Raw genomic sequence first — 24,514 nt, 5'->3', positions numbered from 1 at the left:
TACTAAATAATCCAGTATTCATGAGTGCCTCTAACTTGCTTGGAGACGTATTAAAACTGAAGTATCTGAAGTGACCAGTAAGAAAATAAAAGCATTAACCATAAAACTTGGCATTTGTGGCGAATTTTTTTTTTTTTACCTTATTTGGCGATTTCAAAGGTGAGATGGCTATTTTATTTGGTGTCTGTGTTGTAGAATTTAAAGTCGATCCAATAACACCACTTTCAGATATTGTTATGGTCTTTGATGGAGTCCCGGGAGTAGACTGTGAAAGAACCCTACCTGCAATGAGAGGCAGCAATCAGTTTGACTTTTTCAATAATAGTATAAAAATGTATGTGATGATGATTTACACCGACAAGGACTGTAGGATCTAAGTTCACTATTTCATATGTATCCACGTATGAACTTAAACATCTGAGTCCCTAATGAACTATGGTGAACCTAGGCAGAAGGATGCAAAACAATGCTTAGTAACACATAGTATCTTAATAACACTTTACATCAAGTCCAGGAAAACACATCTGCTCACATTCTCATCAATACTGTTAAGTTATATCTTCCAGAAGCCAGGCTCAGGACAACTAAGCAACATGCCCTGTGTAACACAGCTCCTCAAAGTCAGGACTTGAATCCAAGTCTTAAAACTCCAATCTCTGTTCTCTACTATACTACAGCTGTCTTCCTCTTTGAACCTAAACTATTCAGGATACAACTTAAATCCACATCTATAAAACCCATAAGTATTGGACTAACTTGAACACTGTCTACTTTAATACTGTCTGATTTTAGGCTGCCAAAAAGAAAAAAAATGGTCCTGGCCAGATTCCAACAGGAATACTGTGTTCCCTTCTGGACAATATCCTTCAGGAACAACACAGAAAAATTATAGTGTGTCTGGGTGGCTTAAGGAATTAGAAATCACACAACGAGTTGAAATAGGAGGAATTTTTATCCTAGCCAAGAGAGGACTACAAAGACACGACACATCTCCAAATTCTTGAAAGACTCTGAGAGTCATCAGTGCCACTCACCAAGTATTCTGGTTCGCTCCCGCTCCGGGCACGTGGTAGAACTGCACTTCCTACCCTCCTCACTCTGTGCCAGGTTAGGGACATATGACTAGTTCTGGCCAATGAACTACGAGTAGAAGTGATGTATGTCATTTCCGGGCCAGAACATTCACTGCCTATGCACGACCTTCCAAAGCTCTCTTTTCCTCGGCCACATCTGAGACGGTAGCTCCTCCGTCAGCCTGGGGCCCTGAGTGACTATGATGAGAAGAGCCCCTTTCTAACCCCCAATGGACATGAAGATAATCATGAAGTACAAATAACAAATAAAATTTGTGTTTTTTTTAAATTTCCGAGATTTGGAGATTGTTTATTATGGCAGAACAGCCAAGATTATCCTGACCGATAGAGGCTGTGAAAGTGAAGGATTAGAACAATCTATATCACATCAGATGCACTACACTAATGCACAGAAACAGAAATTTTTCAGTTCAGCACTAAGAAAGCACTTCTAACAAAAATATTCAGTTGAAATGACTGTTTCAACATGAGTGAGTTTCTACTCACTGAAGGTATTCCCAGCAGATGATGGAGAATTAAATCAACTGGCTAACAGGGAATTCAGGCACCCAAGAAGCAGAGAAGGTAGTTAACTACATCATCTCTAAAATCCCCTCTAACCTTTAGATGCTATGATTTAACTTATAAATACACGTAGAGATGAAAGAGAGAGAGAGGGAAAGAGAAAGGGAAAAAGAGAAAAAAGAAGGAAATTTCTCTTTAGACAAAAATAGAGACCCAGCATGTAAGAGCTTCTGGGCTGTTTTTTCTGATAAGAATGCCACAGTATACAAAGTTTCTTTTTTAAAAGTCAAACAAGTTTTATCTGACATTTATGAATTTTAAAAATATTTTAATAGAATTTTTTCAATTTCTTTGTAGTACATGGTTACATTTAATTTTACTGACATATTTCTTAATTAAGGAATTTCAGTTGAGAGTTCTGGTGGGTTTTTTTTAAAATTTGAACTACCTAATAACTAAATAAGTCAATTCTATATAAGCTAAATTAATCTACATCAAATATTTTTAGAAAGCTCCCCTAAAGTGATAAGCCTGCCTGAAGTAACATGTTTGCCTGCTCTCATTTCCAAAACTTATTCCTGTGTGGTAAGCCTGAAGCCCCAAGAACCATTATGTTAAGAAAACAAATTACCAATAAAGACACAATTTCATAAATGCTCATTTCTGATTTTTTTTTTTTTGAGTAAGATTAGCCCTGAGCTAACTACTGCCAATCCTCCTCTTTTTACTGAGGAAGACTGGCCCTGAACTAACATCTGTGCCCATCTTCCTCTACTTTATACATGGGACACCTACCACAGCATGGCTTTTGCCAAGCAGTGCCATGTCCACACCTGGGATCTGAACCAGCGAACCCCGGGCCACTGAGAAGTGGAACATGCAAACTTAACGGCTGCACCACCGGGCCGGCACCTCATTTATGATTTTTAATATAATTTCTTATTTGTTAAGCATTATATACATTTCAGAAAACATTCATATAGAAAAATCCTCAATTCCTGAGGATAACTGATACCAAGGGTTACTTAAAGTGAATTCATTTTTAAAAGAACCCTCTATATCCTTTAAAATTCAAGTTATTCTTTTTAAGGGGCCTCCTTGTTTTTTATCCAGATAGCATTTCTCCTGATTAATCCAAGCTCCAAATCCCTATTTATCCTTAGCTCCGCAGACAGATTTAAGCAAGAATGCAAGTTACACAATTGCACCTTGAAATCAATGTGCAAGACATTTACACTGTTCTGTCAGGTGTTCTCCAAGAATCAAGAGACATAATCCAAAGACGACAGATGAGAGAGGCTGGGGGCAGCATATCTGAGTGAGGACTAATTCCATAAGAGATTAATTCATTAGTGAATGTCTTCACATTGATGAAGTTTGCTCCACTATAGCAAACTTGTACCTTGGGAACTCTGCTAATGAGGACCTTGTTATCTCATTTAACATCTCAAAAGTCTCGTGAAGTGGTTGGTATCAACATTTTACGGAAATAAGTAAGATGAACAGATAATATATTTACCCAAGATCACAGAGAAAATCAGTGGAAGAGCCATGACTAAAATGCAAGTCTCCCAATGGCTCCTCCCATACCACTACACTGCTCCCAGGACAGCCACATTCATTCAACAACACACATCCACGGAGCCACATCCAGATGCAGAAACTGCGGTAGGTATTGAAGAGATGGAGACAAACAAGATAAAAGAACTACTATCAGTGTGGTACATATGTATAATGTATACATATTATACATTATACATATACATATACATTATACATTATACATACATATACAAATACGGCCTTAAAAAGGAAGGAATTCGTCCACATGTTATAACAGAGATGAACCAGGAGGACATCATGCTGAGTGAAATAAGCCAGTCATGAAAGGACAAATACTGCATGATTCCACTTACATGAGATATGTAGAGTAGTCAAACTGATAGAGACAATTATAGAGGTGGGGGAGGGAGGAATGGGGAGTTATTTAATGGGTACAGAAATACAGTTTTGCAAGATAAAAAAACTTCTGGAAATGGATGGTGGTGATAACTGCACAACAATGTGAATGCACTCAATGCCACTGAAGAGTCTGCTGAAAAATGGATAAAATGGTCAATTTTGTTATGTATATTTTACAATTTTTAAAAAATTAATTTAAAAAACTAGATGGCAAAGAAAACCAAAAAAAATTACCGTTAAGAAAAATTATTTAGTAGAGGAGACAGACAAGAAAACCAAGCGTTATAATACAGCATGACTAACAGAAACTTTAAAAAGCCAGTGTGCATTTCAGTAGGGCTAATAAATCTGTAATTAAAAGGTGAAGCTATGATTAGTGTGCAACACATTATAAATGACCCAAAGATCCAGCAACGACATCCATTAGAGTCAAACGTAAGAGAAGTGAAATCTGACATTAACCAAAAACTCATTCAGACGCTTCTGCAAGCACCACAATTGTTCAGCATACAATTTCCCCCCATAACTAAAAATTTTAAGGGACTCTCTCAGACTCAAAAACAGTAAAGAACATTGCACTGAGACATTTTTCCTAGTCAACCCCCTCCACCTAGTCAAAACCTCCCAGGGGACTGGCGGTCCCTTTTTCATCAATACATCTAAGCCCTACTCACTTTGAGCCACCTGAAGCCCCAGGTCCTGAACCAGCTTCAAATCCAAACCCTGTCCAATCTTTCCTCTGGGGCCATAGCTGCCTTCCACAGAGCCCTCAAGACACCAGCCTCCTGTACCATCACAAACCTTTCCTGAGGGCCAGAAGAGAAAGAGAATATCCATTCATCCGACATGTCCTCACACTACAATCTTTCCATGACTCCTTTCACTAGCTGAAATGAGAAGCCTTGCTACATACATTCAAAGCCTCAGGTAAAAGATAAGTCACTGCCATTAACTCCAGAGCTGCCTACTGTTGTACAATCCATAAATTTATCAAAGACAGTAGTACGTGGTTTTAATATATATCCTAGGGATGGTTAGTTAACATGTGAAGTACCTTCATCAAGAATACACATTCCAGAAATGGGTATTTAGCGTTTAAAAGTCCCTAGGCAAAGTCTTCCATCCAGAGGTGCTTCCATAAGCCCTCAGCACAATGGAAATCAGAAATGACCTCCTAATTGGTGAAAAGAGTAATGTCAGGATAGCTCTGAATTAAAGTCCAGTCAGCATGGCTGTATGCTTTTCTCTAAAAGTATTGAGCTGCGTGCCAGACAGGGAGTAAGAAGAGAGCTGGCCTTAACCAGGCCATCACAGAGACAGAAGAAAGAGAATCAATGGTGTTTGCAGGGGAGCAATAATGATGGGTTATGGACTCCATGTTGAGTAAGGAAGAATTTGAAGACAGAAAGAGGGTGATTCTTAACGAGAAAGTGGAAGGGTTAACAGATCAGAGATTTCAAAGTCAAATAATTGCTAGATTGGGAGTACAAAGGCAGATAAGCTAGAACAATAATGAGAATGAAATACTCAAAGGCAAGATTTCTGAGATGTTATAATTATTGGTGGTGACAAATTTTAAAGTATATAATAAAAGAGAATTGGGCCACACTAAGGAATTCGGTGGTAAAAGTAATATAGTTAAAATTCTGTTATCCCTTAAGTAATCACTATCATTGTGACAATTTTTTGTTCACAGAGAACTGCATATAGAGCGTATTAACATACTGAAACCAAAAATTCAAACAGAAACCATGAAATACTATACTCTCCTGTGTATTTAAACTTATTAGACTTAGCACGTGTGCTCTAGCAACAACCTGCCTGGGTTCAAATCCCAGCTCGGCCATTTACTAGCTGAGTGCCTGTTTCCACACGGGCAAAGCAGGGCTGTTACTAGTACCTACCTCCCAGGACTGCCAGAGGATTATATAAGTCACTGCACGCAGAGAGCTAAGAACAGTGAGGGCCACGCAGTATACACTATATAAGTGTCAGCCAGCATTATTGGAGTTCAAGACTTTGCTACTTTCATGGTAAAATTCTATCAAAAACTAAGGAGACTAAAGTAGTGGACTGATTTTGAGATGAGGCATTTTGCTTAAAGCACACATTTAATAAGTGTAACATTTCTTAACTAATTTGGTTTATAATAATGAGCTATACTTGTTGCACTAAAATATTTCAAGGTGGCAGAACAGCCTTCTTTAAACCTAAAAGGGAAGTAAATATATAGCTTAATAAACTATAAAGAAATATAACCTGCAACGACTGGTGGTGACACTTGAGTTGTCTGTCCTGTAACTGCTTTACTATTAATTGGTTTTGCAAAGATCAGCTTCGTGATTACTGGACCAGAAGTTGGTGTTCGAGGCTTCTTAGCAATCTGAAATATATAAATAACTATGAAGACCACTTGTTTCTATAAAACACCTATTCAATCAAAATTATACAAAAGATCGATATACAGAAGTACATGTGAAACCAGCTCATAGCAAACTATATCTAAGTCTTAATGTTAAAAACATTTAAAATGCAGCCATTCATCAAAATATTAATATGATCACATCCTTAAGCCAATATATGGTAATACCTTTGCATTTTATCGCAAATTCTTATTGTAGTCTCTGGGATATATGCATATGAAGAAAACCAAATTAATATTTTATGATAATGTTTAATCTTTAATAATAATGCTTATTTAATAATAAACATTTAACAATAATAATAAACACTATGGCACAGAAATATTCCTTCTCAAAATAACAAATTAATCAATAATAAAAAGATAGAGTAAGTTAAGAAAGCATAGTGCAAATAATGAACCCCCTGCAAATATAATTACATTGGCTCTTGGAAGCAAAATGTAAATACATATTAAAGATAGGACTAGAATTAGATCTTCAGCTTTAGATCTATATATCAGGGGTAGATAAACAAAGAAGGGAACAAGTTAATGCCCTAAGACACAGAAAAGTTTGGCAAAACAAAGACTATACTAAAGGCAAAGCCTCTGAAATATTATTTACTAAAATACTGTTTACGAGACCATACATTCCTTGAAGGGAGGGTCTATATTTTATTCATCTCTGTTCTTAAGTTATATATTGGCACACTGTAGACCTGAGCTAAAATTCTTCACAAATCAAGGAAGGTAGAGTTACCAATTTTTCATATTGAAATTATCAATGTATGCAAAGATATAGCTTTTCTAAAAGTTGGAAGCAGAATTTTAGCTATGATAAAAATCATAGACTTTTAGAGTTACGAAGGACATGAAATATTAATTTTATCTTTTGGCGGATATGAAATTGAGGCCCTGAAAGTACAATTTATTATTGGAAATAATGGTTCAAAAATGAATAAACATGACCAACTTGAATGACAGAAATATACCAGAAGCTAAAATAGATCACAGAACCGGATAAATATCAGCTTTGTACTCAAATTAGAAATTAAACTGAATAACACATTTTCTTACACTATAGAATATATTACTTTCTTACACTCAGAACACATTACTGACAAAACAAAATGTAAATGAAATACAAATCACTTTCTTAAAAAAGCAAAACAAGTAGATCCATTACTATATTAAAAAATACCCAGCTTGCAAAATTCTGATACACTCAAATAAATCCATAATTATACCTTAAAAAACTGATGCAATTTGGGAGACATAAAGGGAACATATTTCCCAAGTGTGTTTACAGGCCTAAAATTCTGAAGTAAGTTAGAATATGTCGTCTATTGATTTGGTATTAATAATCCCAAGAGTTCTGCAGAAGTATTGATGTTCTTGGAAATCCATGTCTCGCAATAAGTAATCTTAAATATAAAGTAAAGATTAGGAGCTTAAAGTATTTTCCGATTTTTACTGATTTTCATAATCATATGACTATATGAATACTTGCCAATCAGGAAAAAAATGTAAACAATACAACCAAAAGCACACACATTATTCAAATGAACAATCTCAACTTGCCCTTGCGGTTATGTTTCTTTGGTGGAGCACTGCTGAAAACAACCATTCCCAATTCCATTAAGGAAGCATGATTTTTGCATTATGAATTCTAAACTACCCTAGAACAAACTTACTTTATTAAGTAAAACAAAGCATAAAGGACCATTTTTAACAAATTTATCAAATCAGCAGATAAGAAAAAATGACTGAATCAAGAAAGGAAATTTATGAATAAGACAGCCAAATACGTGATCAAATAATACATGCAAGTAATTTTTGGCACCGTGTTGTACAGATTCAGGAACTAGGAAGGAGTTACGTTGTTCCAGACCGCTATTTATTTATTGCTCTTATATGCTATGCACAAGAAACATGGGAAAATGTTTATATATCTGTAATCAAGTGTAACTATACCTCTTTGGTACTGCCTCTGGCCTCAACTGTCACCTCTTCCTTTCATTTTTCAAAATGGGTCTCCTCCTTCCACTCTTACCTGCTGTTCATACCCTAACAGTTTCAATACTCTGATTAAACTTAAGACAATGCTGAGGACTGTCTAGAAAAAAACCCAGAGAACCATATACACCGTGTAATACTAAACCAAATATTCTGGTGCCTAAAAAGGAAACGTAGATGTGTAGCTTTTTATTTGTTTTTTCTGTGCTTCACAACTTTGTAGGTTACTTTTGAGTTGGAAAGATTTGAGTTGCCTAAAAATAACTGGACAAGTAGAACAATATTCTAAATGGGGTTTCTTTTGTTTTGTTTTGTTTTTTTAATAGAAGTTCTTTTTTGAATAAATAGAATCAGGTTTTAGAAAAGTAACAATAGTAAAAGAAGTTAGAAGAATTATAGCCCAGTCTTCAATGTTTTTATTGTCAGTACTTAATGGGATTAAGTAGAAAACTAGTGGATACAAGTAAACTGGTCTTTGAAACAGTGTGTATACACTGCTCTTGTAAATGAAAAGATGACATTCTGATTTACATTGTCAGTTTCTCACGGACATGGTTAGGATCCACACCCCTAAAGCCAGATAAATTCTGGTAAACCAATAAAAAGAAGTTTCAAAACTGATCAAAAAAACAAGCTGAGGACAAGATGCCTGACGGTAATAGGTATACCATTCAAGAGATCCTCATCAAAAGAAGTAAAAGGCAGTCAGAGATAACTGAGAGATGATAATTAACAAGAGAGAAAAGAACACTAAATGTTTAATAGTGGCAGAAGGGACATGGGCAAATTACAAGGTTTAAGAAATGTTACAAAGTTCTTACATAACAAGCCCATGAAAAATAAGTTTCTAATTATTTTGCCAACATAATAACCAAAATATTATTTCTAATATCAGCTGAGAATGGATAGTTTCCCAAACCTTCAACTTCCTTATATATGTGTTTTTGTTCTCCAAGTCATGTCTTCCCTTTTTCTCTAAAAAGCGACGCTTTCAAACAGGGCATGTGTGTTTGTTCCCTGATCTTAAGGGATCATTGTATTTCTAAGAGTAGTGGTGACCTAGAAAGGGCTATTTGGGCATGAAAAACTGGGGACCATTTGACGTATGTTCCAGTAACCTTCTAGATCTTAGGGTCCTATTCATACTAATAATGGGCACCATTTTGAAGATCCTCTATGTTTTGAGAACTATACCCAGTATGTACTTATCTTTTCCTATGTGTTTCATCATGATCAAATAGCCATCTTACAGTTAATGTCAAAAACTCAGAGAAGATAAGCAATCCACAGCTGGGAGGATAGCACAGAGGCAACTCAAATTCAGCTGGTCCAACCCTAAAGCCTATCCGTTACCCTCCATCACACGGCACTGCCTTTTCCACACTGCAAACACGAGTGACGGCAACGAACAGTAAACTCCAAAGAAGAGGTACACACTGCCCAGTATGTACTACTGCTGGCTCCAAGAATTTCTCAGAGCAGCAAGTTTTCCTAGACTTTGGCCACCTGTTAACTGAAAAAATCATGTCTCAATGATTGACAGCCCAGCAGCAATTCTGGCATCTTTATGCCAGCAAAACATCCTTGTAATCAAACTACTACTAAGAATAAAATGCATTTAAAAATGAATAAAAAGCTATAAATACACTAATTGGAATTTAACCAAAATTAAGTTCTAAGTTCTCTGGCAAAAATTTTCAAAAGCATTAGACATATCGAACTTTACAAAAAACCACACAATATACTAAAAGCAACATTCAAAAGAATTCAGTAACAACTATGCATTTAATCACCCTACAAACACAACTAGGAATCAGTTTAATTTTTAACATGCATTTTAATTAATAAGCCCCCTTTTTTTTTTTACCTGTACTGTTTTTAACTGTTGGGTCTGTAACACAGAGGGCTGAGTTGTAGTATTAATCAGTTGACTTCCTGGGGTCAATGCTGAGACACCAATGACAGGTTTCACCTCTGGCCTCCCTCCAATGGTAACTACTTTAATTTGCTGCGGTGGTAACTTAGCATCTCCTGACTGGGCCTGAGTTGTAACTTTCTGAGCCTGGGGTAGTTGGCTATGGGGTAGTGCTAAAACAATTGGTGAACCAGACTTGCCCAAAGTTGTTAAAATTAACTTCTGTCCATCTGGTTTAAGGGTCTGATTGCCAAGTTTAAGATCAGATGTCTGTGATACTTTGTTTAAAATAATCTGATTGGCTGATATAGTCACAGGAGTCTGAGCACCAAGTTTTTGAAGGCCACTTGGAAAAGCTGGTTTCACTGTGGTATTAGAATCTGCTTTAGTAATTGTGGTGTTCACTGCAACTTGGTTAGTGTGGTTACTGTACACTGTGATTGGTTCCGTGGAAATGGGCGTGGCTGTAGAGTCACCAGTAGAATTTATGTTGACAATTTCTTCCAGTTCTGTCTCCATGGGAATTGGGGATGAAACAATAACAGCCTCAATACTATCATCATCCACTAAAGTTATACCAGTGTCCATTATCTCCTCTGGAAGCAAACTATTCACCTCAGCTGGCACCACCTCCATGATCGTTCTCCTGCTAGAAAGTTGATCAGGTGCTGCAACAGAAGTGGAAAAATGAATGAATTATTAAGTTTCAAAACAAATTTAAGAGAAGAAAAGAATTATTCAAGAAAAATGCAAATGACAAAATAATTTTTTATTGATGTATAACTGAATGAAGGATATTCCTGATGCATATTTGGGTTAAAGCATTTTAACATCTCCTCAAGTTTCAAGAACCTGAAATATAAGTCACATGGGACACAAAAACTAGAAGCAAACATTTTCATTCGCCATGTCTCAACCCAAAAGTATACTGCATTCAGGCAACACTAAGTCACATAATTACAGGAAACTCCTTTCCAACGCCAGCTCATAAAACTTTCTAATCCTTGACATGACTGATCACCTTATTTCTTCCCAGTTATGTTTTCTTTTTTTCCTGTGGACAGACTTGAAAACTGCTGATGCACACAAGGAAATAAAGATTTAAATATAAACAGATATTGGAAAGTATCTTCAAATCTCCAGTGAGCTAGGTCCTAAAATGAGGGTACTACACCATTTATAAAAATCCATTAAATACTCAAATTAATGTTAAAGGAATTTCCAGAGTAAGCATTTGATCAGCAATTGCAGATCAAATGGCTTATTTGGCCCAAGTTTGATCAATTAGCTTCATACCAAAGAAATCTTTATTTGGAAAGAAGATTCTCAAATCCTCCTCAGCCATTTACAATGTCAAAAAGGAAAACCATTTAAGAAGTGTACAGCCAGTCCCCATAAAGAAAAAAAAGTAATAATAATAAAGCAGATTATGAACAAATCAGAACTGCAATGCTTTCAGCCAAATGTCATGCAGAACTTCTAATAAAGGAGTCAGTATCATCTTCCCATAGTAAAGAGAGAACATTATGCTTATGACTGACTAAATAGCAGTAAGTTATTTGCCCAGAAAACATCAAAGATCCATAGGAATATAATCAGCAATTCTCTTTTCTTCCCTTTTTTAAAATGTAAAAATGCAATATCCATTCCAAGATTGAGAGTAAGATATGAGTAGCAAACTATAATTATTAGCATTGACAAATACTAATGCTGCCAAAATCGTCATTATTGAGTGCTTACTACCTACCAGTGATGGTTTAGTTTAATTTATCCTGACAGCAACTCTGAGATGGTATCATTATCACCCCCATTTTACAGAGGAGGAAACTTAGAAAGATTAAATAATTTGCCCAAGGTCACATAACTAGTACATGGCAGAGCCAGAATCCAAACTCAGCATACGTTTTACAACACCAAAGTTCATAATTTTAATCACAATTATACTGCCTTAAATTTTTATCACTGGTATTTTAAAATGAAGAAAAAGTAAGTCTACTCCTTTACAGTCAATCCCCTAGCCCAAAAGCCAACCCTACACAACCACTGATCTGCTCTATCACTATAGATTAGTTTTGCCTTTTTGCCCAGTCTAGAACTTCATATAAATGGAACCATATATTATGTACTCACGACATAAAGGTATATACAGTATGAGCTTTCTCCTTCAGCATGTTTTTTGAGATTTATCTCTATTCTTGCACTTAGTAGTAGTTCTATTCCTTTTTATTGCTGAGTAACAGTTCATTGTATGAGTCTACCACAATTTGTTTATCCATTCACCTGTGGATGGACACTTGAATTGTTTCCAGTTTGGGACTATTATGAACAGCAATGCTATGAATATTCAAGTTCAAGTTTTTTTATGGATACATATTTTCATTTCTTCTGAATAAATACCTAGAAATGGACTTGTTGGGTCACAAGGTAAGTTTGTTTTTAACTTTGCACGAAACTGCCAAACTATTTCCCAACTTGGCTGTACCATTTTGTACATCCACTGGCAATGCACGAGAGTTCCAGCTGCTCCATATCCTCACCAATCAGTGGTGGTGTCGGTCTTTTTAATTTTAGCCATTCTAGTGGGTGTGAAGTGATATCTCATTGTGGTTTTAAATTGCAATTTCCAGATGACTAATGATGTTGAGCATGTTTTCATAAGTGTATTGTCTATTTGTATATCTTCTTTTGAAAAGTGCCTGTTGAAGTCTTGTGCCATTTTTTTTAAATACTGGATTTTTTTGTCTTCTTATTGAATTGGATGAGTTCTTTATATAAACCGCAAAATCATTAGTCACAACACTTCTAGCTCAAAGGAATCACTAGATTTGGGACCCCAAAGCAGTAGCACTTCTCTACATGCAGCTCTTCCTGATCAGGAGAATCCCCTCTGGCCCTCACAGACATTCACAGTACAGGCCTGTAAAAACATTGACACCAATTGTATCTTCAGCAATGGAAGCCACAACAACAAAGGGCCCCACCCACAATGCCACACTGGCTTCCCTTCCCTACTGCAAACCTTGCGCAAGGCCCATCAGTTGAATCTGAACACTCCAACCCTTGTAGAACAACGCTGGATGATGACTCGGGTGCCAGTTTCCAACAGTCATAAAGTTTGACTCCACCCTCCCCCTCAACTTCTCCCAGCATATTTAGACACATGGGTATGGCCTTTGGTCCCCTTTAAGGACACGGAGACCTCGGCCCAAGCCCCATTCATCTTTCTCCTTAAAGCACCTGAAGTCAAGGTGTAGGAGGAGGGAGAGGTCAGGCCTTGAGGAAGACAGAGTTCTGCCAGTGCATTTACTTTCAGTTTCAAGCACCCACACTTGCAGCTCAACTAAACAAACATCTAATGTTTTCAATCCAGCCAAAGCTCTATATCCTCATTTCTGACACTACTTTCTCAGCTTTGAGGACTCCTTGACTCAGCAGCTACAGCCACATTGAATTTCAGCTGGGGACATGGAGTTGAGTGTACAACAACAAACGCGCCGTTCAGGCTACCTCTCGGCTCAGACCCTAACTAGTCATTAAGAGGTACAACACTGGAGAACTCATCCCCTGCCATCCTGGCCCACCACTGGGGTAAGAGAATTTGCTACCAGATGCCAGAGAATCTTTTCATATCCCCTAACCCAGCCCTCAAGGCCTTCATTCTTCATCTTTCAGAAAGCCATGTCTCTGTCAGCACTCCATCCTCATGGTCAAAACAGTCAAGAACTGTGAGGGGTCTGAAAATTTAGACCCTTCTCGCAAGCTAACAAAGTAGCCTGTTACTGTTTCATGGCCACTGACAGATGACACAGCAGTCCTAGGCCAGAGTCACAGGACTTATTATTCACAGCACAACAAGGAATACGAGCTTCATGTGTGTATCAGTTTCCCCATTGCTCCCAAGTCCCACAGGGCAGACATAGAGAGGCCCAAGTAGATGCTGTGCAGGCAGTGGGTCTGCAGCACAACTGAGGATCCCTGAATCATTTATAATGGGCTGAGGCATACCTGCCCTTGGTCCAAAGAGAGAAGTTATCTTTATTTTACTGGACAATAAGTGAATCTGCACTTTTCTACAACAGGCGTCACTAACTCTCATCCAAGACTGTATGCTTTACAAATAAGCTGGAAAAGATAGTTTAAAAGGGCTGTCACTGCCTCACTTGCAAGAGGCGCAGAAATGTAAAGGCCCACGGAGAAGTGCTTCCCGTTTATTTAGAGATAAATCTCTCTATTGATCTCAGCAACATTCTGTACTTCAAGTCTAAGTGTATGAGTCTCACACATAGTTTGTTAAATTTATCCCTAAGTGTTTCATGTTTTTTGATGCATTGTAAATGGCCTTTTTTCCATTTTCCAGTTGTTGTTGCTAGCATATAGAAATACAAATGATTTTTTTATATTGTCCACGCACCTACAGCCTAACTAAACTCACTTATTAATCCTCGTGTCTCTTCGATCTGGACTCCTCGGGGTTTTCTACAAGGACAATCCATGTGGTCTGAGAATAACGTCTGTGCTTCTTCCTCCCCATCTGCACATCTTTCATTTACCGTCCCCCACTTACTACACTGGCTAGGACCTCCAGTAAAAGGCTCAAATAAAAGTGGCGAGAGCAGACGTGTTGGCCTTGTTGCCAATCTTACCTGTTAGCTGTACATTTTTTGTGAATTCCCTTTATCAGGCTGAGGAAGCTTACTTATATTTCCAGTTTGCAAGGTTGTTTTTTTAAAATCATAAACAGATGTTTAACTGTCATATGTTTTTTCCTTCTTTTTCTCCCCAAAGTGCCCCAGTACATAGTTGTGCATTCTAGTTGTAGGTCCTTCTGTTGTACTATGTGTAGTGTTCTGGGACGCCACCTCAGCATGGCCTGATGAGCGGTGCCATGTCCGTGCCCAGGATCTGAACCGGCAAGACCCTGGGCCACCAAATCGGAGCGTGCAAACTTAACCACTTGGCCACGGGGCCAGCCTCTGCAACTTTTGAGATAATCAAATTGCTTTTCTCTTTTAGTCTGTAAATTATATTGACTGATTTTTTTAATCAGTCACACTGTATTATACTTTGTATATATTGCTGAATTCTATTTGCTAATATTTTGTTAAGCATTTTTTTTTTCTCCCCGAAGCCCCAGTCTAGTTGTATATCCTAGTTGTAGGTCATTCTAGTTCTTCTCTGTGAGATGCTGCCACAGCATGGCTTGACGAGCAGTGTGTAGGTCCACGCCCAGGATCCAAACCAGTGAACCCTGGACCACCAAAGCAGAGCACAGGAACTTAACCACTCAGCCACGGGGCCAGCCCTTTCTAAGCATTTTTATCTATACTCATAAGGGATACTGGTCTGTAGTTTTTTTTCTTGCAGTGGCTGTCTGGGGATAATCCTAGCCTAATAAAATGAGTTGGGACGTGTTATCTTCTCTTCAATTTTCAGGAAAAGTCTGCATAGGATTCTTACTACTTCTTCCTGAAATGCTTGCTAGAACTCTCACCAGTGAACCCATCAAGCCATAAAGCGTTCTTGTGGGAAGGTTTTAACCACAAATTCAATTTCTTTAACAGACGTAGGGTTACTCAGGTTATCTCTTTCTTCCCGAGTGGAGTTTGAATTTGATAGTTTGTATCCTTCAAGGAAATTGTCTATTTCCTCTAAGTTGCCAAATTTACCAGCACAATGTTATACAGAATATTCTTTCATTTTAATGTCCGTAGAAATGTTGACTCTTCATTCCTCATTTTGGTAATTTCTGTCATTTCTCCTTTTTTTCCTGATCAGTCTGGATGGAGATTTATCAATTTTATTGATCTTTTCAAAGAAGCATCTTGGCTTCATTGATTTTTTTTAATTGTTCGTCCATTTTTTATTTAATTGACTATTATCTTTATCTCCTTCCTCTGCTTACTTTAGGTTTAATTTGTTCTCTTTCTAGAAGCTTAAGATGGAAGCACAGATCAGGGTTCAGCAATTATAACCCATAGACCAAATCAGGCCCATGGTCTGTTTGTGTATTGCTAACTAAGAATGGCTTTTACATTTTTAAACAGTTGGGGTGAAAAAATATATATATACATATGACAAATTTACATGGCCTGCAAAGCATAAAATATTTGCTATGTGGCCTTTTAAAGAAAAAGTTTGTCAATCCTTGGTTTAGATCGTTGATTTTAAACCCTTCTTCTTTTCTAAAAATAAGCACTTAACATTATAACTGCCCCTCCAATGCTGCTTTAGCTGCAATCTACTAATTTCATTTTCTATTACCACTCACTTTAAATGTTTCCTAATATTCCTTGTGATTTCATCTTTGACACATGGAAAATAAAGAAGTGCGCTATTTAATTCCCAAATATTTAGGGACTTTCTATCCTATTATTTTGATTTCTAACTTACTCCTATTATTGTCAGAGAATGTAATACTCTATACCATTGTCATCATTTGAAATTAGAGACTTGTTTCATGGCTCAGTATATGGTCGACCTTGGTGAACACTGCACGTGCCCCTGAAAAGAATGTGCATTCTGTAGTTGCTGAGGGTAGTGTTCTATAAATGTCAATTAGGTCAAGTTGGTTGATAGTGTTGTTCAGATCCTCTAAATTCTTACTTTTTCCTCTTCTATCAATTACAATACTGAGAAAGGCTGTTAAAATCCCCAAATATAATTGTGGATCTATTTCTCCTCTTCTGAGCATTTCTGCTTCATATATTTTGAAGCTCTATTATTAGGAAGAACATGTCTTTTATTTGTCCTATTAAAAGAGACTAGAGTTATAGGACTAGGAGTCTCCCTTTAAACTAGGAGTAAAGTTCAAACTTCTAACAAGAAAAGGTCTGATTGGTTTGGCCAGCCTCTATGTAGTCTGGGGCTGTGGAGAGGCCTGGAGCCAGCACACCTCATAAGCCACTGAGCAGACTACGATAACTGTTTTATGATTAGACCTCCATAACTGTCTCAATCAGGGTCACATGCAGGGCATGGTGGCCTATGCTAAAAGAAACTCTCAAAAGGAGCTTGTGGGCATGGTAGGAAAGGGTTTGGTCATCTAGTTACATGAATCATCACTCTAATTTTATCCCTTAGGAATGAAAGATATGTACTAGCACATGCAACCTCATCATCACTGTTTTGAGGACCACTTCAAGAAAAGAAAAGATCTTCGCAAGTCAACAGGACTTAGGAGGCTTAGCTCACCTCATCTGTACGAGGGGTTACCTGTCAAGGTGCGGCAGGAAAAGAATACAACACATTCCCCATGCTTCCAATATTTTCTGCTCATAAAACAAAGTTCTAAAGGCAAAGTATGATTCTGGAAGCCAACACATTGAGTTTCTTCCCCCTGCAGTTGAACACGGTTGAATGGTTTCAGTCTAAAGAGAGGTAAAGATTCACTCATTTCAGAAAAGCCTAATGATTTCTAAATTTGTCTCAATTGTATTACGTTTATAAGATCTTTCTAAAATAGAACCTCCACTCTCGTCTCTACTGCCTTAGGCATTCTATCACATTACCCTGGTATTATAATCCTAGCATCCATCACAATCAGAATTTGTTCATAGAGTCTGATTCTCTCTCCCCAACTTCATTAAAATGCAAGCTCCACGAGGATAGGGACTTGTCCATCTTCATCACCACAGTATCCCTTATCCCCAGTGCCTAGAACAGAGCTGGCAAATCATAACCTCACAGTACAAACCCGAAGAACGAATAAATTATCATGGAGAAGGAGTGTCACCTAAAACTCCAGCATATTTACACTGGGCTCTGAAAGATAACTTTGGTTTGTCTATTTGAGTAGAATAGGTTTACATAATGCCCTGAGACTTCACAACACTTCAAATAAAACAACCAACTCACATCATCATAAGGCATACTAAACAAACTGAGAAACTCCTTTTCAAATAAGATTTTAAAAGATTTAGCTTTAATCAATATCCTCTGCAATTACATTCCATCTTAAAATATATAAGTTTCTCTTAGTTTTTAACTAGCTTATGATTTTTATAAGTCATTTAATTAACAAATACTTATGGCTTCCCACTTTGTGGAGGACTATGAGAACTTAACCAAAGACCTTGCCCTGACAGAGCTTAGAAATCAACAGAAGAATGGCACGATCACAGCTGTACTTTGGGAGGATTAACTTCCTCTCAGTATTTTATTGGACTGGAGGCAAGGAGACCAGTTAGAAGGTTATTATAGTAATTAGTTCAAGATGGAGAAAACTGGAAGGTCTGATGTAAGATAGTGATGATTAACAGAAATAAATTAAATATAAAATTAAAAATAACGAGACAGAAATGACAAATGTTCTATGCTCTTACATTTTTTAAAGGGTTTCTTTCGGAATATTACCAGTGCTGAAACACTGTTTTCTTAGCTACAGGTGGAGGACAACTTGGGTGAACAGCTTGCACATAACAATATGAAGTGGTGACCTATCACCATATTACAGACGAGTGAGCAATTTGTAAGATGTTTAGAGAGAAATATCTGGGTGTTTAAGGACTATACTTTTGTACCTAGAGCTTACCACCAGCACTAACTGGCTAACTATACCATTTGGATGTTAGCTTCGATTTCTAAAATCAAACATCAACAAACTCAAAAACTAGGTACCAAAGTACATTTCTCAAACTAAACTGAGAACAGTGGACTGTAAGCCATAAATCTTCTCTGGGGAAGATTTGAAAAGTCTGTATTTTCATTTCAATAATATATAAAAAAGCATATTCTAGGTCATCTGGATAACCACCTCATATCCACAAAAAATGGTACCAGAATTAGGATGGGCTAAAGAAAAAGGCACGGAAGGTTCTTATAAGGTAAATGATGTGTTTATGCCAAGTGAAAGCCAAACCATGTAACCTCTGACCGAAGGAGGAAAGTTCTGCAGCATTCAAACAGACAAGTGCTGTAGGAACTGCGTTATCACAGGATATACAACACACAGAAAACTGCCCACCTTGCCAAGGCATTCACTAGGCAAAGAAAGGTTTTCTTTCAGCAAAACATCACCCACCACCCTAGATTTGTTTTACTGATTTTATAGTTTTGTTTATATTTCATTTATAAATTTACTTTTGTTTTATACTTGCATAAAAGCAATAAGCATAAGGAATCTGTATTTATATACATCTAAAATAAAATGTTTTAATAAAGTAAAATAATTTAGGCGAATACTGGGGATCCACAATATTTTTTTTTTGCCTTTTAAGGTGGGTGGTATATTATTCATGCTAAAGACTAACATGGTGGAGAAAACATGGGGATTCAAATCAGAAAAACATTTCCAAATCTTGGCTCTCCTAGTTGTTTAACATGTAACCCTAAGCAATAATCTCTCTCAGCCTCAGTTTACTTGCAGGGTTACTGTGATGACAGTTACACGGTATAGTGTAATGCAAATGAAAATCCTTTTCCTCTTTCTCTATCTAAATTAGCTTCTCCTGATTTCTCTTTTTTTTTTTATGGCTTTCAATATTCTATCAAACAGCAGGGTCTAAGATCTGTCATCTTGGGCCGACCCAGTGGCGCAGCGGTTAAGTGCACACATTCTGCTTTAGTGGCCCAGGGTTTACCGGTTCGGATCTCGGGTACGGACATGGCACCGCTTGGCAAGCCATGCTGTGGTAGGCATCCCACATATAAAGTAGAGGAAGATGGGCATGGATGTTAGCTCAGGGCCAGTCTTCCTCAGCAAAAAGAGGAGGATTGGCAGCAGTTAGCTCAGGGCTAATCTTCCTCAAAAAAAAAAAAAATCTGTCATCTTTGCTGTCTCTCCATAGAACTATTAATCTGTCGTCCATCATGCAGATTGCACCTTCACAATGTCTCCTTCCCACTGTAACCAAGAATTTCTAAATCTCCAAAGCGTAGAACTTACTATGGTATTTTTACCCCCATCTCCTCCAACCTACAATAGCCCTCTGCGATTAGAAGAAAAAGAAAGCCAATGAAAAAGGATTTTAACTTCCCCTTTATTTTAATTATTTTTTAAATTCTTAGCCTTACTACTAACTTAGCAGCTGGGTTGACATGGACCAAATAATTGCAACATAAAAGCTATGAGAAAAAAAAAAAAGAAAATCTCTACTGGATAATACAAGAACATCAGACGAATGCTTTTAAAAAATTCATTAACTAAACCTTCTGAGTACCTCTCAGTTATTTCCCCTAAAATTTTGGGGGGTCTCTTATTCTTTTAGAGAGTGCAAAGCCAAATGTCCAAGCTACACACAGACACACACACACAATATTTCCTCTCTGAATAAAATACATAATGTATGATAATGTATAACATAGGATGACATCATCTCTTTGTAGGAAACTTGGATAAGAAAAATTACTGCTAATCATAAACATTACCAGTGGGCGTTTCGTAAATATTCACCTCTCTATTCACGCTCATGTACTCAGTGTCACCGACCCACCTTCCACTACAAAAGCTGGAAAAAAAAACAGAGGGCGCCCAATTGATGTATAAAAATTTGATTCACTTGTAACTTTTCAGTAACACTACTGTTGTGTGCAAGGAGACAGACTCCTTAGGGATCTACAGCACAATCTAAAACATACATGGATCTTAAACTATGGCTGTCATAAAGTCAATCAATCCAATTCTCCAGCTCTTTAAACAAAGGGCTAACAAGTCCAGTATTCAGAATAAAACAGAGGTCTCAATTCATCTGTACCAACTTAACGTACTCACATCAAGTGCATGCATAAAATCATCATAACTTCCTTCTTAACAATGAAGGTAAAACTTGTGAACCAAAATAGAGCTCCCAGAGCTGTATTTCATTTGGATTATAAAATCTCCTGCAAAATCTTCGGTAACTTTACTCCTGAATTCATGAAATGGATGAAGAGGGACACACGGATACGAAATATGACTGACAGCATCTCAATTGTTATTTGCCAAGTGGCAGGAGCAAAGGGGTCACTCTTTGGATGACAGAGCCAAAAAAGGAAAGGACAAAATTTTTAATTGTTACAAAACTGGTCCATATGGCTCAAAAAATGTGAGCATCCATACCCCAACAAGTTATAGACTATGATCTGACACAGAGCTTAAATGCAGAATAAAATGCCAACGCTCTGCCTCCCTAAAGAAACATACAACCCCATAAACTGCTGAACATCATCAAACCAACATCGCCACCGTGAATATTTTAAATATTAAATCAGGAAATCATGATAAGTGATAGCGGTTCCTCTAGGCCTCAGCAGCAGCCTTAGGTAAAAGAGCAAACTCGAGCCCTCTTAACACTCAAAGAATAATGTTGATGTCATTACGAGGCTACTGATTCTTTGCACTCCGGACTAGTCATTCCTTGATCTACAACGCAATTCTTCCCCCACCCACCACCCCCCGAAATAAGGAGATCTCAAGACAAGAAGCCCTCGGGTACCCCCTTCTCCTCTACCTCCAGCGGCTGTCGCTTTCTCCTCCCTCTGGCTCCGAGGTGGGGGCTCCAGAAGGTCCCGGGCAATTCCGAGCCCGGGCGGTGCTTGTTTTGCCAGTGCACGGTAGCTCTGGCCAGCCGCTTCCTTTCCCAGTTTGCCCGAACTGGAGCGCTACAGGGGACCGGAGGGCCGAGGAGGGAGCCCGGGTGGCGACGCCGCCGCCGCCGCCGCCTCTGGTATGTCAGGGGCCGGGATTGTATTTCGAAAGATCCGCCATTTTCACCTCGTCATCACCATCACAGCTCAGCAGCTTCCCCGACAGCCCGAGCCCGGGCCGCCGCCGCCGCCGCCGCCGCCAGTAACCTCCCCCTTCCTCCTCCTCCCCTCCTCGGCCCTCCCCTCCCGAGAGGCGCACACCCACATATCCGGGGAAACCTCCCGCCGGCCCCGCCAACCTTCAAACACACAGCGAGGTGCACACGCACACACAGCCCACGCCGAGACCTTTCACCCCGCAACGAAAAATGGTGCTCCTGCGGGCCCGGCAGCCACGCGAAAGGAAGTCGCGCTACCTGCGGGGTCCCAGGTCCGGCATATTTTTGTTTTGAAGAGCACAAGACATGCGGAAGACGACATAAGGACAATAAACACCCCAAACTCTTTGATTTTCAGAAAAGCAACTTGAGAGAGATGATGGAATGCGTTTTATTCACTGTGTGCCTCTCACATACCAAAAACATGATCAAGCCCTTAATGTCAGGCACCAACCCTGACATTTTCCTCCACCACCAGCCGCACTATTTTGACAGAATGAGCTATTTCCATATGCACGTCTACCTCTCGGACACATTTGTAAATTACAGGCATTGATCCTCCCGTACATACTGTGGTCAAAACATCAAGGGTTTTTTTTTAAGTTCTGAACTGTTTTCCTCTCCGCTTAGTGTTCATGGACAGAAATAATCAGATGAAATTGTGACTTCCAAATTGCTCGTCATTGATTTAAGATGTGAAAACACAACTAGGTTTAAAATGTATTGATCCTATTCATGAATGAACAATTTCTAAAATATAGAAAATATACCTAAGCTAAAATTCTCTGCCAAGTGTTTTTAGGATCTAAGTCCCCAAATTAAAAAAAAAAATCTGCTGCTGATATATTTGTTCAATAAACAGTTTGCTTTAGAATAAGAAGACCCCTGAGTTATCCACAACCCCCACCAGCTCCTCATGCAGTTTAATAAATAACTAAAAGAGAACATAGGTGTTTTTTGACCATCAAAGAAACAGCAAGAAAACATAAACCGCAAGGCTTTTGAGAAGACTAGGATTTTTAAAAAACTAAACTGGCTACCTTTGTCAATTTCAGAAAGATTTGATAATCACCCATTCAAAAGCTGAATTCTATACCTATCATTCAACTACAGCATAAGCTCTAAAAGACCCATCCGAAAGGAGCAAATTGAACTTCAAGGTTGCGAACAGGGCTACTCCACTGTCTTTTTTTAAAGTTAGCCTAAGAAGAGTGAGGTAGAAGTTGAAAAAGCCATTTCATTTCCTTACCTTGCTTGAATGACAACTCCATGTAAGAGTCGGTAGATTCAGGCTTAAACAAGTGCTATTTACCACCCAGCCCAACTGCCGTTTCTCTATGCAGCCTGCTAGCGACTGAGTGTCAATCGAGTCCGCCCAGGGTCTTCATCCTTAAACTTTACCTCCCAGCGCCAGCCCCGTCCACCCGCACTCGGCTTGCTGTTTACCGTTGCTTGGCCGAGGTAAGTGCCGGCCCGCTCCCTTTCCCCGTGCACCTCGGGAACATTATGACATTTGGCTGGTGGGCTTCGCGAGGAAAACGGACATACACGAAGACGACACCATACAAAGGAGCATGGGGAGAACCTGGCGGCGGGGAGCAGAAAAAGGAGGAGCTGGTACAAAATGACACAGCAGCAAAACCGGTTCCCAGAAACCGGGAGCCGACACGGCCGGCTTCTCGGGCCACGCAGTGTGCGTGTCAACAGCCGCGGGAGCCCTTCCTCCAGACTGCCGGGAAGGGCGGGCTGCCGGCCGAGCGCCGGCCCTGCCGGGTGACAGCCGCCCTCCCGGGTGCCGGCGGGAAGGGGCCGAGCCCGGAGGATCCGCCCGCCCCCTGCGGCCCGGGGATGGGGCGCGGCGGCCCCCAGCCTGCAGGTTCCCGCTCTCCGCCACGACCCACCAGCCCGGGCTCCCGGAGGGGGCGGTCCGGCGCCCTCCGCCCGCGCCACCACCCGCGTCGGGGGCCGGCGCCCCGTTCCCGCCCGCCCGCCCAGGTGCCCCCTCCCGGGGGGCTGACACTCACCAAAGCCGGCGGCGCCGCCGCCTCCTCCTCGCGCCGCGCTCCCTGGGCTCCCAGCAGCCGCGGCGGCGGCGGCGCCTCCGAGACACAGACCCGGGTTTGTTCAAAATCACGCGCCCAGCGCCATTCCACCGCCGCATCCCATAATACGCTGGGCCCTCCCCGCCCGCGCGCCCCTCTCCGCCCGCCCCTCCACTCCGCCGGCCCCGCCTCCCCGGCCGGCTTCCTTCGCCCCGCCCCTTCCGCGGCGCTTTGCCCCTCCCCTTGGCAACCCGAGCTCGCGTCATCCCGCAAGGCGCCGCGGGTACGCTCCAGCTCCACGTGACTCCGGGTGGGCGCTCTGTCAAAGCTTTCGCACGGAATGTTCCATCGGGCTGAGGCTGGGAGGGGAAGAGCGGGATCTCGCCCGCAGTTGGGAGGGCCTGCCTCATCTTCTAGCTTTCCTTGTTAGGAAGTCCGTGCTGTAGGTGCGATTGCCAGCGTCCAGTCGCTGTTTGATGTGCGTGGGTGGGGAGGTGATCAATATTCGCAAACGCCAAAACTTTTCGTTTTTTAGGCGCTAATTTTGCAGGGGTTGCTAAAAAGTCCCTGGAAGACCACGCAGAGTTAAACTTATTTTTGAAAGGGACTTTTTTCAGTATATACCTAAGACTGACACAAAATTCTTGCTATTTACCACCTTTTCCTTCTTTTATTTTTCTCGCTATCCTTTATTATGAGATAAGAAAAAATACCCAAATTTGGAGTCGGATAAACAGGCACTGACGGATTACTTAGTTAATAACTTCTGTGTGAGACAAGAACTACACAGACAAAACAATAGAAAATACAAGAGTGTAATGTAAAATGGTGTGCTACAGTCTATAATTACTAACGGGGCA

General features: G+C 39.6%; 1 protein-coding gene across 15 annotated transcripts in view; it reads right to left on the bottom strand.

Annotated features, from left to right (window-relative positions):
- LIN54 (lin-54 DREAM MuvB core complex component) overlaps window positions 1-23,815 on the bottom strand; it is a 64,589-nt gene extending 40,774 nt beyond the window's left edge. Inside the window, exons 1-5 of one of the 15 annotated variants that reach the window (XM_044766231.2) lie at window positions 23,637-23,797; window positions 9,845-10,560; window positions 5,820-5,943; window positions 4,235-4,366; window positions 140-282 (exon numbers count right to left, since the gene is read on the bottom strand). In XM_044766231.2, the coding sequence (XP_044622166.1) occupies window positions 140-282; window positions 4,235-4,366; window positions 5,820-5,943; window positions 9,845-10,528 (1,083 nt within the window). In that variant the 5' untranslated portion in view covers window positions 10,529-10,560; window positions 23,637-23,797. Of the gene's footprint in view, window positions 1-139; window positions 283-4,234; window positions 4,367-5,819; window positions 5,944-9,844; window positions 10,561-21,318; window positions 21,962-22,861; window positions 23,499-23,636 lie in introns of those variants that run through there. The other 14 variants (XM_044766235.2, XM_044766233.2, XM_044766230.2 and 11 more) reach the window with 14 other exon arrangements.
- Window positions 23,816-24,514: the final 699 nt, after the last annotated feature.

This window comes from Equus asinus, chromosome 3, assembly GCF_041296235.1.
Source record: "Equus asinus isolate D_3611 breed Donkey chromosome 3, EquAss-T2T_v2, whole genome shotgun sequence".
Classification (NCBI taxonomy): domain Eukaryota; kingdom Metazoa; phylum Chordata; class Mammalia; order Perissodactyla; family Equidae; genus Equus; species Equus asinus.
Note: the sequence above shows the minus strand (reverse complement) of the source record. Positions and strands in the feature narration are given on the sequence as shown.